Source organism: Triticum dicoccoides, chromosome 2B (genome assembly GCF_002162155.2).
Source record: "Triticum dicoccoides isolate Atlit2015 ecotype Zavitan chromosome 2B, WEW_v2.0, whole genome shotgun sequence".
NCBI lineage: Eukaryota > Viridiplantae > Streptophyta > Magnoliopsida > Poales > Poaceae > Triticum > Triticum dicoccoides.
In genome coordinates this window covers 625195793-625211393 of record NC_041383.1, presented here as the reverse complement: position 1 = coordinate 625211393, position 15601 = coordinate 625195793, and the positions used below count along the sequence as shown (strand labels likewise).

The 15601-nt window shown below is 47.9% G+C and overlaps 2 protein-coding genes across 2 annotated transcripts; one reads left to right on the top strand and one right to left on the bottom strand.

Moving 5' to 3' along the window:
* Window positions 1-224: 224 nt before the first annotated feature.
* Window positions 225-4382, top strand: LOC119365231 (thioredoxin-like 3-3). The gene is made up of 4 exons (XM_037630844.1): window positions 225-379; window positions 2741-2945; window positions 3249-3274; window positions 3915-4382. The coding sequence occupies exons 2-4, from the start codon at window positions 2784-2786 to the stop codon at window positions 4132-4134; spliced, it is 408 nt and encodes a 135-aa protein (XP_037486741.1). The 5' UTR covers window positions 225-379; window positions 2741-2783; the 3' UTR covers window positions 4135-4382.
* A 329-nt stretch (window positions 4383-4711) lies between these two features.
* LOC119365230 (lysine-specific histone demethylase 1 homolog 3-like) lies at window positions 4712-14108 on the bottom strand. Its single transcript, XM_037630843.1, has 5 exons — window positions 13552-14108; window positions 12624-12857; window positions 8460-9224; window positions 6110-7341; window positions 4712-5880 (listed from the first exon to the last, which is right to left on the bottom strand). Exons 1-5 carry the CDS (start codon window positions 14094-14096, stop codon window positions 5081-5083), a joined length of 3576 nt encoding a protein of 1191 aa, XP_037486740.1. The 5' UTR covers window positions 14097-14108; the 3' UTR covers window positions 4712-5080.
* Window positions 14109-15601: the final 1493 nt, after the last annotated feature.

Genomic DNA, 15601 nt, shown 5'->3' with positions numbered 1-15601 from the left:
CGCCTTCCGGCCAGTCACAATAGCCTTCCATGTGGCAGAAGCCCGGGCCGACGCCGTGTCTGATACACCCCGCTGCCCATCCGATTTAAAAATACAGCTCCTCCTTTAGTGTTGGGGTATTTAGTTGGAGACCGGTAAGATACAAGTGTGAAAATTTACAGGTGTAGGAATGATCCAGCAATCCAATCGGATTCGGGCCTAAAATTACTAGCAAGTGAATACCCGTTCGCCGCCTTTCATTAGAAACGAACGAGCTGCTTCGCACTCGCGCACGACCGACAGGAATCGAGCCTCCCAGGAAGGCAGGGAACGCAGGCTAGGGTTGGCCGCCGCCGCCGCAGCAGCAGCCCGCCGCCCGCGCCGGTGACCCTCCGCCCAGGTACAGTCTCCTCCTTCCTCCCTCTTCCTCTTGCTTCCCCTGTTCCCGGCGGCCCTGGTCCGGCCGGGCAGCGGCGCCGGCTTCGGCGCACTGGACCTCCTCCCTCCTCTTTCCTTCCTCCTCCATCTTCTCTCTTGCCCGTTCCTCCCCTCATCACGGCGGCCCTGCTATGTGGGCCATGTTATGTTCCTAATAGTGCTGTGTCTGATGTTACCATCCTGTTGCCATCAGCAAGGCTATCAGGTCTCCATTGTGCTGTTGTTGTTTGTGAACCTCAAAAATCAACGAATGGTTTCTTTCCTTCCATGGTGTTGCTCAGTATTTCCTTGGAATTTAAGCTGAAAGTCCCAACCAAAAATTTAGTCTGTTTCATCTAATATCATGCTTCGGTTGCTCCCCTGTCATGCTAATGTCACAATTAGTATACTTTGAAGATTAGTGGAATGATATTTTTGTTTGACAACTACTGCAACTGAAGTATCTGGAATTCCTTGCAGTACTCTGTACTGAACGTCTTGGTGTTATTCGGAATAATTGCATTTGCTGTATTTCATCACCAGTGTTCATTGTTCACTGGTGACTTCATCAGTAACGGTTCTGGGCAGCTTCTTTCTATTGATATCACTTTGCTTGTTGCATTTCTACCGAGATTGCTTATCTTTCGGCTTGTAGATTTAGCAAAGCCATGAGTCGCTGCCTGCTGCCTGGCAACTTGGCAAGCAAAGCCTTTGCTATTCTGTATGCTTGTCTCGTTATGCCATCCAATCTTTGGAAGACCCCATTTTCCTCTCCTGAATGAACAAGTAAAAGTAAAACCGTGTCATATCTTTCCTGACTATAAACTGTAGTGTAATTGACATGTTTCATCAATTGTTAAGCTAGCCTTTGATTATTATCCTCAATCTCAGCTGAAGGGAGTCGTACATTTCGTTGATTTTTAGATAAGTCTAAACAATTGCTTGATAAATGACAGTATGGTGCATCAGTGGTTTATCCCACTGGATAGATTTTTCGCCGAAAACATTTCCAAAATTGCCTGGGTTTCAGCTTCAGTGAATGTCTTGGCCGTGTCATGGAAGAAGAGAAATTAAACAAAAACGCACAGAATGAGACGCCATGGGAAGCTGAAGAGGAAGAGAACGAAGATACCATGAACACTATTTGTAGTAGGATAGATGATGCCTGATGCTTATCTCGCTATAGCAACATAGGTTAGCTATGTTGATGGAGGTCATCATCATGTGAACCATATGTTTTCTATTTTCTGTAGTGCATGCCTTTTGTAATATTATTGTGGGATCAGTATCTATTTATATGTAACATGCAACATCATAGTATAGTTGTTGAATTGCGTATGTGTTAGTTATGAACCGCCTATCCCAACTTGTTTGGGACTAAAGGTTTTGTTGTTTTTGTTGTTTTTGTTGTTAGCTATGAATCATCTTCATTGTCACAAATTTCCTTTGCAAAAAGGTTGTTCTATTGTCTACCAATGTACAAATCACTGCTTTAAGGTTTAATTAGCATGTAAACATATTCACTCATGGCCCAGGGGCATTACAGACAATTCACAGCCAAATCTACAATTTCACAGTTGTTTCAACCAAACAGCTTCCAGCTTTTCCACAGCTGGAAGTTCACAGCAGCTTCCTCAAAGCTCACAGCTCACAGCAGCTTTTTCAGAATTTGTAGCTCAACCAAACGCAGCCTCAGTCCGTGTGAGAGAGGAGCCCCTCCCGTCGATCTCGCAGTCGCGCTCCCTCTTGCACCGCTTTCCCCTTGAGATAGCCATCGCCTCCCCGTATCGCGTGACGCTAGCACAGCCTCCGCTTTCTCCGTAGAGCTCTGAGCCACCAAGTCCATAATTCACAAATTGGTGAAGTCCACATAATGGAGCCCAAAAGCCGCTGACACTAGGACGCCTCCCAGACCCCTTCCACCTCCGAAGCCGCCCTCCTGGTGGAGCAGTGACACAGCTGCTAGATAAGGTTTCTTCCTTCTTCTTTTCTTGCTTGTATGTTCTGTTGCATCATTTGGGCAATCCTTTAAACCCTAGGTTTTGGGATGGGTGGGGACCGCGCAAAGAATTGATGCTTGAAGAGATTGTCATAATTTTCCATACCTGAGAACATAATTTTTTGTTAGTAATCCATTTTTGGAAGCAACAATCCAATTTTATGCCTATGAGCTATATAGTGCTCGCTCACCCAGTTGGTTGGTCTGCCCCTGACTGGTGAGATCGGTTGCAAGCGGTGTGGCATCCGTGACCTCTTCCTCGTTCCAGTGGAGGAACGGCCAATCAGTGTCAGGATTTATAAGGGTTTTGTATACTGTGATCCTAAATCCTGGCTCCAACTGCAGGCTTTTGAGGGATTCTAGCTGCAGAAGAAACCTGGTGGTTGATATGAGTGCCGAGGCAGGCAATGGGAAGGAGGAAGCCAGAAAGACAGGTTTGGAGGGCACCGGACTGCCCCTTCCAGGTGGCTCCCATGGCAGCGTGCGATGCGCTGGCAGCGACCCGCAGTTGAGACACATGCTTGATTCCCTCAAATCCTCCAAGGCTTCTGTAAGTGTAGTTGTTACCTCTACGTGCCTTCGGTTTTTTATTTAATAGCACACATGGTGAAAATACTGACATTCATGCTGGACTACCTCCGTTTAACTGGCACTGGCAGACACAATAATGAGATAGTAAAACCATGTTTTTTTTCTGTCACATGATAGCCAGAAAATGAGCATGAAAGGTAAACAGGCATGAGCCTAAAAAAAGTAGATTTGTTACTAGAGTATCTATGATCTTTCAATTCTGTGGAAATTTGTCGCCTGGAAGTTTGTTTTGATTGAACTCTTTGGCTTTCTTCCATTGCAGGCTGTGATCAACTATGGCGCCTCATGGTATGTAACCTTCTTGCTATGTACCTTTTGTTTCTTCTTGCATTGAGAGCCTTACACTGTAACTACTAGCAACTATACTAAAGATGGTGCATCAATATCTTGACTGCTTGATGACTTGCATCCTATTCTGCCCAATTGAGTAATAATCAGTTGTTGCAGTACTATGTCTATGTTATGTAATTCTGCAGCCATTTTAGGATGTATGTGGAGAGTATGCAACACACAGAGCTAATTATTGAGATTGATATGAGCTAAGTTTTTCCAATGCAAGTTTTATGTCTAAAGTGGTGAAACCTGCATATGTACAATGCAAGGTGCTTACGGGGGTGCTTGTGAAAATGAGTGGTTTTTTCTTAAGCACCGGTGCTTATTTGTATAGAACAAACGCTTACTTAGGCACCTCTTCTGTAGAAATAATCACTGACGCTTAAGAAAATTTGGTTTATTAATTATGAGCACCTTGCAATGTACATGGTCCAAGTTATCTACTACTAGCTGTGTATCTAAAGTTTGTTTCATTACATGCTGTATAATACTACGTACTAGTATGTTGCATAGCTTAGCGGTTTGCCTATCACCACTAGTGAGAGTACATTCCTCATAATGTGATTAACTCAACTCATCCCTGTCGATTACCCAGGTGCGGTGTTTGCAATCAGATTCTTCCACCCTTCTGCAAATTCAGCAATGAATTCAAGAATCTTAGTTTCATCTATGCCCATGTTGATGAGTGCCCCGAAACAACTCAGAACATACGATACACTCCGACCTTCCATTTTTACCGGGATGGAGAAAGGGTGGATGAGATGTTTGGTGCAGGGGAAGAGAGGCTACGGGATCGATTGTGGTTGCATTCATGATTTCTAGGCTTTGGCTTGCAGTGATGCTGTTTTCATGTACTTAGTTATATGAACTGTACCTCGGATTTATCCTTTTTCTGAAAAGTCTTGTTTGATGTGGAAAGGAAGGGCAATGTTAAACTGATCAGCGTGTTGCTAGTTTCTCTCCCAGGCAGAAGCCATTATTTTTCATGATTTACTCGCAAAGCATTTTACACTGTAATTGAACCATGACTGTAATGCATCAGCAGCTAGTGCTGCTAGTGGAAGTGGGTTCTGGTGTCTCTAAAAATGCGCTGCCTGCAAATCTGGATGCTATTGAAGAGGAACATTTTCCATTCAAAGACTGGGGCACTGAGCACACACTCAGTCAGCGGTGACTAGTGATTGCACGATTGGACATTGTTGTCGTTAGGCGCACAATTGCTGCCAAATGATAAACCAATGAACAACAACGCAAAGAAAAGGCTGGCTGATCTTTGAAGCTTTGTCTGGATACTGAATAGCTCACATTGTGGCAATTACAGGCCGTTACACGATTCATGGCCATTCCTTCAGAGTATATCTACTGCCAAAATGCGAAATAAACTTGTACGTATAAAAGAAGAAAAAATTACAACTAAAAAACAGCAGACATGTTTCCTTTTAAATAATCTAAAGTTCATGCACACCAGCTAACCAACTTCTCCTATTTGAACATTTGAATGAACATCTCAAACACAAGCTTCAAGGGTAAGCCGTGATGGTACAAATAAATTGGATGTTAGGCAAATTTGGATGCCCTACCCGAAATCTAGATAGTGTTGTCATTAAACTATCACCAAACATGAGGCATGAGATTGTGAGCACATCTGAGGAGAGGCTCCATCCAAATGAATCTCCAAGCAGAAGTATGATTGAACAACAACGACAACAGCTCTATCAATTTATATACAGCCAGGCTTCTAAAAGAATCAGTAGTCGGGGATCACGATTTAGCAGAAGGTTGGGGTTTAGAAACCCGCACTCTCAGCTTCGAGGGGCCAGATTTAGTTCTACTGCTGTTCCGGTCCGCCTTAATGGAAGCGATCACAGCATCAGCCCCTGGACCAAGACCTTTCCTGCCAACTAATTTCACGCCCAGGGTTTGACAGAGGTAATGCAGCCTCATCTCATCACCCCCTCTAACCTCTCTTAGCTCCATAGCCTGCTGCCGCGATAGTAATGTATACACATAGAGCTGCTGCTGCTGGTTGAAATGTGACTGTAGCTGCTGAAACAACGATTTGTTTGAGTGGTGCTGCTCTTTTTTCCCTCCTTCGGTCGCACTTTTCTTCTGAGGGCCACCTAGTTCCACCTTCAGAATGGCTGGAGATTTCGGATCCGAGGCTTTTCTGCCAAAAATAACAGAGAAACTCCCAAATTCCAAGTCCGGTTGCCTAAACAAATCTACTAGTAAGGTAGCACAAGCTTGAGCATTTGTAGATGGGCTTTTTACTACTTTGGTCTTTGTTGCTCGGGCGGTGGCATGGATATTGATGTTAGCAGCTTCTCGTACGCCAGTAATAAAAGCTCCATGCATTGTTGCAGGGTAACGCCTTGTGGTGGCTTCTCCAGCAAAAAACAAGCGCCCGTCTCCAACACTTTCAGCTAATATGTCATAGTCATCTCCAGATGCTCCAACAGCAACGTGCGAATATGAACCTAAACTGAAAGAGTCTGTGCCCCATCTTGTACAAACACTCTGTAGAGGATCTGGTACTTCAACCCCTTGTGGTTCATAGATGCCTGCAATACACAAGGTTCATCTTTCAGACAGAAACCATTTTTGAGGAGTTAAATTCATAGGTACAACATGAATAAACACTATATATTTCAGTGCAATTACCGAGCTGCACAGAACTAAGAATATGTTCTAGTAATCATCAGTTGTGATAGGTATTGAATACCTTATATACTCTGTTATATAGCAAAAATGTGAACTTTGATGATAGAAATTATCAAATTAGAGTCTTACCCCTCAGTATCTGAAGAACTGAGCTGACAGCATCAGTTGGAGGCGTGGTTTCAAAGTTGTGGGCAGCCTCACCAGCAACCAAAGCCATCAACAATGGACCACCAGCCACTGTTGCATAGCTATAGAACAGAAAGAACTCCCCTCGGCGACTTGGATTTTCAGTCAGATGTCCAAAGGTATCAAGGTCGGCGCTCCAAAAAACATGAGGAAACAACATCGCGACCTTGTTTAACAACCCAAAGCCTAGTTTCTTGATACTATCAAGCTTCCTTTGTGGCAGCTCAGGTACAAACTTGATACCCCCATTTTTCAGAACCCCAAGTGGCACAGTGCACAGCGCCATGTCCCCTTCATACACCTGACCACCATTGACAACCACCTGCACACCATCCCCTCCATACCGTATAGTGTGCACTGTCCTCTCGTAAACAATGGGCACATTCTCTGCCAGGGCCTGCACAAGCCTCCCGTTGCCACCAGGCAAGAAGCAGTGATCCCCACCCATGTCATACGGATCATCCTGGTCCCAGAATGCAAGGCTAAGCCTTGAAGATAATCCTGCATTGGCGTACTCCAGATTTGCTATATGCCAATTGAACAAGTTTATCTCCTCCTCTGAGGAGATACCCCCATCAGACTGCCGTAATGTCTCGAGCGCCGCCCCAAGAGAGATATCCATCGCCACATCCCCCATGGCTGCCCGCAGGTGGCTGGCATTATCAAGAAACTTGTTATATGTTCCCTCCACTTCCTTATCCACCTCTGGATCAACTGGCGACCCATCCGGCCGATACAGTGGGCACTTGTCTCTGATCTTATGCATCGGCAAGCCGAGCTGCTTAGCCACAACACCGAGTGGGTTCCCAAATGTGCCGGTAAGCACGCTGCCACCAAGGTCAGCGGCAGCTGAGTGCCCACCACCTTCCATCTTCTTCGTGTACACGCGGCCACCGCACCGCTTGCGTCCCTCCAATACAATCACTTTAAAGCCGGACGCCAGCAAGTGCCGCGCCGCGGCGAGCCCAGCAAGGCCAGCGCCGACAACGATGACAGTGTTGGGCCTGGTGGGCTCCTTGGGGAGGCGCTCCTTGATGGCGGGGGCGACGCCGAAGTTGACGTGGCCGTGGGAGACGAGGAAGTTGTAGGCGGAGGTGAGGAGGTGCTCGCAGTGGGGCGGGATGAGCGAGGCGAAGGGCTCCTTGGCCAGCCATGAGTTGAAGGTCTCCCGCCACCTGGTGAGGAGGTGGTTGCGGATGAGGATGTAGTTGACCTGCTCGATGCCGCCCACGTCCGAGACCACCCCCGCCTCGATCTCCTCGTCGGTGAGGGAATCCGCCGGAAACCCGGCGGTGAGCGCGGTGACGGCCTCCGCTGTCGGCTCCCGGTTGATCACTATGATGTCGTCCGCCGCGGAGGGGGGAACCGGCGGGTGAGGAGCAGGGGAGGCGGCGGAGGGGACTTTGCGGCGGAACCCGGTGCGCTTGCGCTTGCTGGGGCTCGGGATGGCGGGGATGTGGAGGGCAAGGGTTGGGGCCGGTACGGGAGGCGGGGTAGGGTTAGGGTTAGGGTTTGGGGGAAGGGAGGCGAGGGGGAGGAGGGTGCTGGGCGGCTGCTGGTCGGACATTGTCGCCGGCGGCGGCGAGAGCGGCTCCGCCTGCTCGATAAATCTGGGGTTTACACGGGGGCCGTGCGAGGCCGAGCCATGGGCGGCTGTGTGCATCTGTGAGGTGGAAGACGGCAAAGCAGCCAATTTACGCTTTCGGTGTAGGATACGTAAAACAGACCTGTACCTTTGGTACTGCTACGAAGGCGGTTTGTGAATTATCATCTTCAGAGACGCAGTCATACGGAAATTGATAATTACTTACCCGCAAAAAAAAGGAAATTGATAATTACTTCACCCAAAGCAGAGTTTCTCATCACATTATTCAGCGTGTTCAAAATAAAAATCACATTATTCAGGAACTAGTGTACAAGGTTTCTGATCACACCATTCTTCAGCGAATTTTTCAGAACAAGAACTGGCCTGAGAAAGTACTCCAAGGAACTCCTTGTACAAGGTTCCTTGGAACTCATAGCATATACTCATGGTCCGAGTACAAAGGATGATCAACCATGCTTGGTTGCAGAAACTAAATTTGTTACTTCAGAATGCTTCAAGGAACAATCCATACTGACGGAAAATATGTGCACACATACCGCTTTACCGTCGAACACCATGCGCTTCGTCTTCAATCGAATCGTAAGATATACACGGACACCATGTTGATCCCAAAACAAGGCCACATGATGATGAAACATGGCACTGGGAAATCTGAAGTGGCACTTCACAAACTGCGCTCCGGCTTACATCGTAGCTGTACTCCTGTTGCCGGCAGCATGGCCTCTCCTTAACATTATGACTTCACTGCTATTAGTATGGGACGGCCTCTCATGATCTAAACCATATACATCTGAGAAGGGATCCATGAAAACACCAACGAATGCAATCAGTGGGTCTGCACGTGCACTGTCGACATATAGCTTCAGGTACCGGGCTTCAACGGCAGGGAACCGAAGCAGCCTCTTGTACCCAATTGTCGTGCCTTCAAGAATTGTTTGCCACAGTCCACCCAGTAGGACATCCACATGAAACTCGATCACACGCTGACCCATCTGGATAGGCTCCTGGAGCTGGAGCAAGTTGAAGGAAGTGGATCGCCCGAGGTCGAAGAGCATTTCCCAGCTTGTCTGCCCTTCCTGTGGTGCCCAGTAGGAGTATATGCTATCTCGGAGCACACTGGAGGGTGCAAACTGCAAGTTGTTCAACCCACCACGTACACTGCTTGCTGTGACAGTTCCGTTGGCAGCAAAGTTGTGAGAGAAAATTGTCCGTCGGATCTCGGTGAATTCCTGAAGGACTTGCATATCTTCATCGGAAATAAGCCCGGATGAATTGGGAGGAACATTCAATATGAGGAGACAATTTCTACCAACTGATTTGTAGTATATGTCAAGCAGGGTTACAGCACTTTTTGGTTTCTCTGAGGCATGCCAGAACCACCCTGGCCTGATGGAAACATCACATTCTGCAGGAACCCATTCTTCACCAAATTGATCCCCACTTTGTGAGTATCTGGCAATAAAGTTGGCATGCCAGTCAGTAGACTAATGGTTTCTTAAAAGCAATATGCTTGTCAATGACAAGCGAACTCCTCTTTCAGTAAACCTCTCTCAAAATCAGAACACTGCAGGTTGTACAATTATGAGTTGTGATGTCAATGCCGATACGCCATAGAGGCATAGTCTAAAAGTATATGAACCAACTACAGGTTATTTCATGCCAATCATTTTCGTGGCTGTCGTTGCTACACATAAGTAAAGGAATCAAGTGCACTAGTCCAATTTTTGGTTTAACAAGGGATTTTAACTTTGTGTTAGAGTACGTAATGGGCCTAATGGGCCCATTAGTCTTAGGGTTAATAGAGATAAGGGTCGTTTGGGCCAAGTAAGCCTTGCTTGAGAGTCAAGTAAACCTCTCTATATAAAGAGAGGAGACGTATCAATCTAATCAAGCAAGAATTAAGAAGGAAATCCCTTCCCTCTTGCCCGGCCGTGGGCAAAAAGGCCCCCGGCCGGCCCTCTCGCGCCCTCCTTCTAGCAGCGCCATAACAATTTGGTATCAGCTAGCTTCGGTTCGATCATGTCTTCACCGTCGCCAAGCCCGTCTCTTCCGCTGCCGGTCACCTTGTCGCCTCCGACGACCACCACGACCGTCACCCCGCTCCTGCCCGCGCCGGGATCCTCTGTCGCGCCCACCCCCACCGTCCTCACCTGGGAGGAGGTGTCCGGGGCGCTGCGGGACCTAACCCAGGCGGTCCAGGAGATCCACCTATTCTTGGCCGGGTCCTACGGGCCGCACTCGGTTGCGCCGCCCATCGCCGCCCCCGCGCCGCCGTGGCTGCCGTGGCAGCCGCCGCACCAGGCGGCCTTCGCCGCGCTCGCCGGGCCGCTGCAGCTGCCATCCATCGCCACCACCGCCCAGCCCTGGCTGCAGTGGCAGCCGCCGCTACTGGTGGCCTCCGCCGCGCCCGGCGCGCCAGCGCAGCAGCCGCTGCAGCTGCAGCCGCCACCGCCGGTCAGCTCCGCTGCCCAGTATGGGATGCCCTACGACGGGAGTGCGACGACCTCGTTCCCATCAGCGTCGCCGCCATCCCAGGGCGTCCACATCCAGCAGATCAAGTCCCTGCCGTCGCCGCCACCGCTTCCGTCTTGGATCGCTACCCGCCACGTGTCGGCGGCGGTGAGGCTGCAGGCTGCTGCGCGCGGCCTCCTAGCGCGTCGGCGTGTGCGGGAGATGCGTGGTCTGCAGCTGCCGCTCCTCCAAGTTGCCCTTCGCTGCGCAAAGGACCTCGATCTCGTCCGCTGCATCGGGGATCTTGGGCATGTGGTTTCCCCCACGAACGGCCGGCATGCTGTTTTCCCCGCGGGCAGCGACCTCAAAATCTGCAACGTCGGCGGTTGGGGGGGCGCACCCCTCCTCGTCATTCTCCATCGCAAGCCCTCCACTCTTCCCTGTGCGGTGCAGACCAACAGCCATACACATACACTCCTTTTGTCCAGGTGGTGTCCATGGGATCCAGGTGGTTGTACACGTGCACGCCCAAAATAAAGCGTCCTAGTCTATTTCAGGTTGAGAATAATAAAACAAGCCGAGATGTAAAAGGCTTGTTTTTAGGTGTTAGGTTTGTGTTCCGTCGAGTCATGGTTATAAGTTGGTTAGGCTGCAGCTCGAGGACAAGCTGCATGTCCAAGTGGGGTGTAGTGTTAGAGTGCCTAATGGGCCTAATGGCCCCATTAGTCTTAGGGTTAATAGAGATAAGGGTCGTTTGCTTAGGGGCCAAGTAAGCCTTGCTTGAGAGTCAAGTAAACCTCTCTATATAAAGAGAGGAGATGTATCAATCTAATCAAGCAAGAATTAAGAAGGAAATCCCTTCCCTCTTGCCCGGCCGTGGGCAAAAAGCCCCCCGTCCGGCTCTCTCGCGCCCTCCTTCTAGCAGCACCATAACATGAATGAAATATCATAGTTTGTAGCCATTCTTATAGCTCATTTCATTCTGAGGCAACCCAGTACGTAAATCACATCCCAAAACATGTTGTCTTGATTGTGTTTTCTACTAAAGGAAGTACTGAGTGGGTATTTTTTGGTCCACACATCCATTACCAAATTCTGCTAAATAATAGCACCCTAATTAAGTACTTTCAACCACCTGATGCCATGAATGAAGCTTACCTTCAAAGTGAAGATAGCTGCAGTATTTATTTAGATCAAGTATTATCATTAGCTGTCTGTTTAGAGGTTATAGTTAGGTAGTACTCCCTCCGTCCGGAAATACTCATCGGAGGAATGGATGTATCTAGATGTATTTTAGTTCTAAATACATTCATTTTTATGCATTTCTCCGACAAGTATTTCCGGACGGAGGGAGTACTTTGGAAGGACAATAGTTCCTCAAGATATGCTATCATTACAGAAGTTGGAAGTATCGCCGTATCGTTACAAATGTAGTACTGTACTGGGAATGAAAGTTTAACGGTCCATTCTCATGCATCTTCTAGTAAAGCTTTGCAGCTTCAGCTGTCTTCCAAATCAATAATTGCACTACAGTACTAAGTTTTTCCTCATGCGAAACAGAGAAAAAATGGAAGCACGGCTAGGTTAAATTATATTTGTCTCCTGCTAAATGGGAAGATTATACATACCTTAATTTCTCTACAAGTAAGGCATTTCGGCAGTTTGTCAAGAAACCGGAATGCACACGAGAAAAGCGATTGAAATTCCAAGTCAACCTATGGCTAAAGGTCTAATCCATGCTAGGATCTCAACAGAAGTACGTGACATAACCTCTGTGATTGTAAGCTGGGAGATAAGATCTAATGCAGGGTATGATTTTTGACAAAACACTCTAAATTTTTATATACAACCAAATACAATATAATTGCAGATAATCCTTCTTTATTCTAAAACTAACTCCTAATGTAGAATCCACGTTAAGCCATGTCACCCTAAAAAGAACAGTTCATTAGATCTTGGTAGTAAAAGATGTCTCGTCGTGGAAAGACATGTCTCTTGGTGAAAATACTTCTTTACATGAAAATACATACTGTAAAAGAATAAAAAGAAGAACAATAATTTATTGATTAACACATTACAAAATTCAATTTATAACTTCCCAAAAAATGCGACCATCGAACCTTAATTGTGCTAGAAAACTATATACTAAAACGTAACATTTCAATTTATTTATGCATTTCAAAACAGACTACGAATTTTATATGTAAATGCTTATACTTTTTTAGCAATATGATATTTATACTTTGCAACTCTATCCTTAACAGACTACAAATTTTATATGTAAATGTTTTAAAATAGACTACCTAAAATATATAATAATACCCGCATTAAAGCATGGGCTTTACACTAATTAACAATAGTTATCACACCTTTTCCAGTTAGCAGGACTAAATCACTTACTCAGGAATGATGTGCCCAATTGTCACGACGGTCTTGTTGAAAGGAGACCAGCAGGTACGGCCCGCAATCCCCGCCTCGTCGCCTACCCATCTAGTATCTGGTCCAGCATCTGAGAAGATAACCACCCTTTGCTGGAGCTGATGGATAAGCGCAAACCAGGCATCAAACATGTAATCCATGTATGTGTCGTCACCCTTTGCACCATCAAGCCAAACTTCCTCCACATCTCCATACCTGAACACACAGAAGGAAGACTATAGACTGCTTAGAAACAGCTTAAGCACCAAGTCCACCACAAAACATATGGGTAGAATCCACACGCTCCACAATCCAGGTACCAAATGTAACACTGTTGATTATGTGTAATCAACCGAGTTCAAAGTAATGCATGAAGCAACGTACTAGAAGCATATGTACAAAATGTTAATATCATCATAGAGATAAATTGCAGTAATTTTCACCAAGGAAACACTACAAGGGCCAAACTTCATGTTTTCAATCGAGCAGAACAATAAGCACTGAGTACTCCTGATCCAAGAGCGTAATCCTGTAAGGCTGTAAGAACAGATACTACAGTTTTCTGCAAAGGTCAAGAAGGAAGCCTTTTTCTTTTTTCAGTTTTCACTCCAAAATCACATCTTCAGCGACCTGCATTCTAAACAGTGAAAAAAAGCACCCTATAGCGTCGCTAATAGCACGCTATAGCATTTTGAGGAATACCTCACTAAATAAATATGTGTATAATGTCTCGCTAATAGCAGGCTATAGCGAGATATAGCATGCTAATAGCATATTTTAAGGGCCACATTATTTGGTCCTAGCACGCAATTTTTACATTGATTCTAAATTCAGTAGTTCTCCTAAATTGCAAATAAAAGATGGAGCAGCAATAACATTGTAGTAATTCGCATCACACAGATTGACACACCTGGTGAGCAATTCCGTCATTTGGCCCATGTAGTGCTCATTGTATGCGACGGTGTCGCCGTACACCGGCTCGTGCCGGTCCCACGGCGACAGGTACAGCCCCAGCCCGATCCCCTCCGCGCGCGCGGCGGCCGAGAGCTCGCCGACGACGTCCCCCGCCCCACCCCGCCACGGCGAGGCGGCCACCGAGTAGTCCGTCAGCGCCGACGGCCAGAGGCAGAACCCGTCGTGGTGCTTGGCCGTGAGCACCACGCGGCCGAATCCTCCCTCTGCCGCGACGCGCGCCCACTGGCCGGCGTCGAGCTCGGAGGGCGCGAACACGGCGGGGTCGGCGTGGCCGGAGCCCCACTCGGAGTCCGTGAAGGTGTTGGGCCCGAAGTGGATGAAGAGAGCCATCTCGGAGAGCTGCCACTGGAGCTGCGCGTAGGAAGGGACGGGCAGAACCGGGAGAGGCGGCGGCGTCGCCGTTGCTGCGACGGCGGCGGCGCCATGGCCGCACAGGAGTAGGTGGAGGTGAACAAGTAACAAAGCGATGGTGGTTGACATTTTGGAGATTGTTCAGCGTGTGACCATGGTTGACCTATCAAGTGAACTTTATGCGAATTTTGCCTCCTTCTCTGAGTCATCGCTAGGCCACGGAAAAGATTTTTATGTCAAATGTGACTATAGGATTTAAATATGAATCTTATCGTTTAAAGCAATTCTAACAAAGTCTTCAAATCAACAGGCTACTAGGACATACAACAAAGCCCCTAATAGAGAAGCGACGCCCGCAGGCGGCAGCGCCGGTGGCGCAATGCTTTTGCTCGTGCCTTCACAAGTGTCATTCGCATAATAAATTTTTGGCCCAACCCACGAGAGAGGGGCCGCTGCCGCCAGCGCAAGGCCTTTAGATCCAGACCAGAGAGTCGTCACCATTGAAGCCATGATGACACCAGAATCTCTCGCCCTCCCTCAACTTGATACCCACGTAGCAAAAAAAAAGACATTACCACGTCTACAACGCTGCTTGCCGCTGAGCCCATCGCACAACCTCGCCATTCAAGGTTGCCACCCCCACTTCCAGGAGAACCACACCACCGTCGCCATCAGGCCACCGACCAGCGTACCCCTAAGATGGACAACACGAGGGCAAAACCGCCGTGCCATAGCGCCACAACGGCCAGGCAAGCCAACATCGATGCCGGCCCACGCGAAGAGGACAACCAGCCATGGGAACCAGATCCCACCTGGATCCAACCCAACAGCCAGCAAACGACGTGGGCCGACTACCCACCACGTGTCATTGGAGCAGCACCCGCATTCGCACGATCCCTAAAGCTTCCTATCGGCGCAAAGAATATGCTAGTGTACGGCCCTCTTCGTGCCGAAGCCGGTGGCCTCTGTCCTCTCTATGCCACCGAGGAAGCTCCATCCAGCAGAAGCATCTCCCAGGAGCAGCGGGGTGCAGCGAAAGAAGGTTGTCGTCGCTGGCATCGGCTGGGTGGGCCTGGCCTCCATGCACCACATTGTCAAACTGTTGGAGATATGCCCTAGAGGCAATCATGTATGATGATATTTCCTTTGTGTTTATGAATAAAGATAGTCCTTGGACATTATCAATGATGTGTATCAGCAAGTATGTGACTTGTTTGTGGGACTATGCATTATATGATGACTGTCCTAAAATGTCCCTAGTCGAAAGGGTTGTGTGGACGCACAACCGACTAGACTAGCATATGACACGGTCAATGGCTTGGTCTCACTAGCCATGGAGCATTGGATGCTAACCGGATAATATGGACTCAGAAGGATCTGGTCGGATTCGACGTAGTCGAATACGAGTCGAGATAAGGTCCGAGTCGGATAGACCCAACTATGAGACGCAACGATATGTCATCTGTGAATCTCTAGTACAACATATGTTCTATGTCCTAAGACCTGAGCTGTCGCATGTACTCGGGATGGTGACAGACCTGCTTTGGACCGACCAAACGCTACTCCCTGACTGGGTAGTTACAAAGGTAGGTTTCAGGCTTGTCCAGACCCATGCCGTGAGACATGGTCGAGTA

Bases quoted from the DNA above. Each gene is read 5' to 3' on its own strand.
- LOC119365231 (XM_037630844.1), top strand. From the start codon at position 2,784: ATGAGTGCCGAGGCAGGCAATGGGAAGGAGGAAGCCAGAAAGACAGGT. The intron at 2,946-3,248 runs GTAAGTGTAGTT...CTTCCATTGCAG, and splicing joins TCAAATCCTCCAAGGCTTCT to GCTGTGATCAACTATGGCGC. The intron at 3,275-3,914 runs GTATGTAACCTT...TCGATTACCCAG, and splicing joins ATCAACTATGGCGCCTCATG to GTGCGGTGTTTGCAATCAGA.
- LOC119365230 (XM_037630843.1), bottom strand. From the start codon at position 14,096: ATGTCAACCACCATCGCTTTGTTACTTGTTCACCTCCACCTACTCCTG. The intron at 12,858-13,551 runs GTGTGTCAATCT...CTGTGTGTTCAG, and splicing joins ATGACGGAATTGCTCACCAG to GTATGGAGATGTGGAGGAAG. The intron at 7,342-8,459 runs GTAAGCCGGAGC...CCTCCTCACCAG, and splicing joins AACAGGAGTACAGCTACGAT to GTGGCGGGAGACCTTCAACT.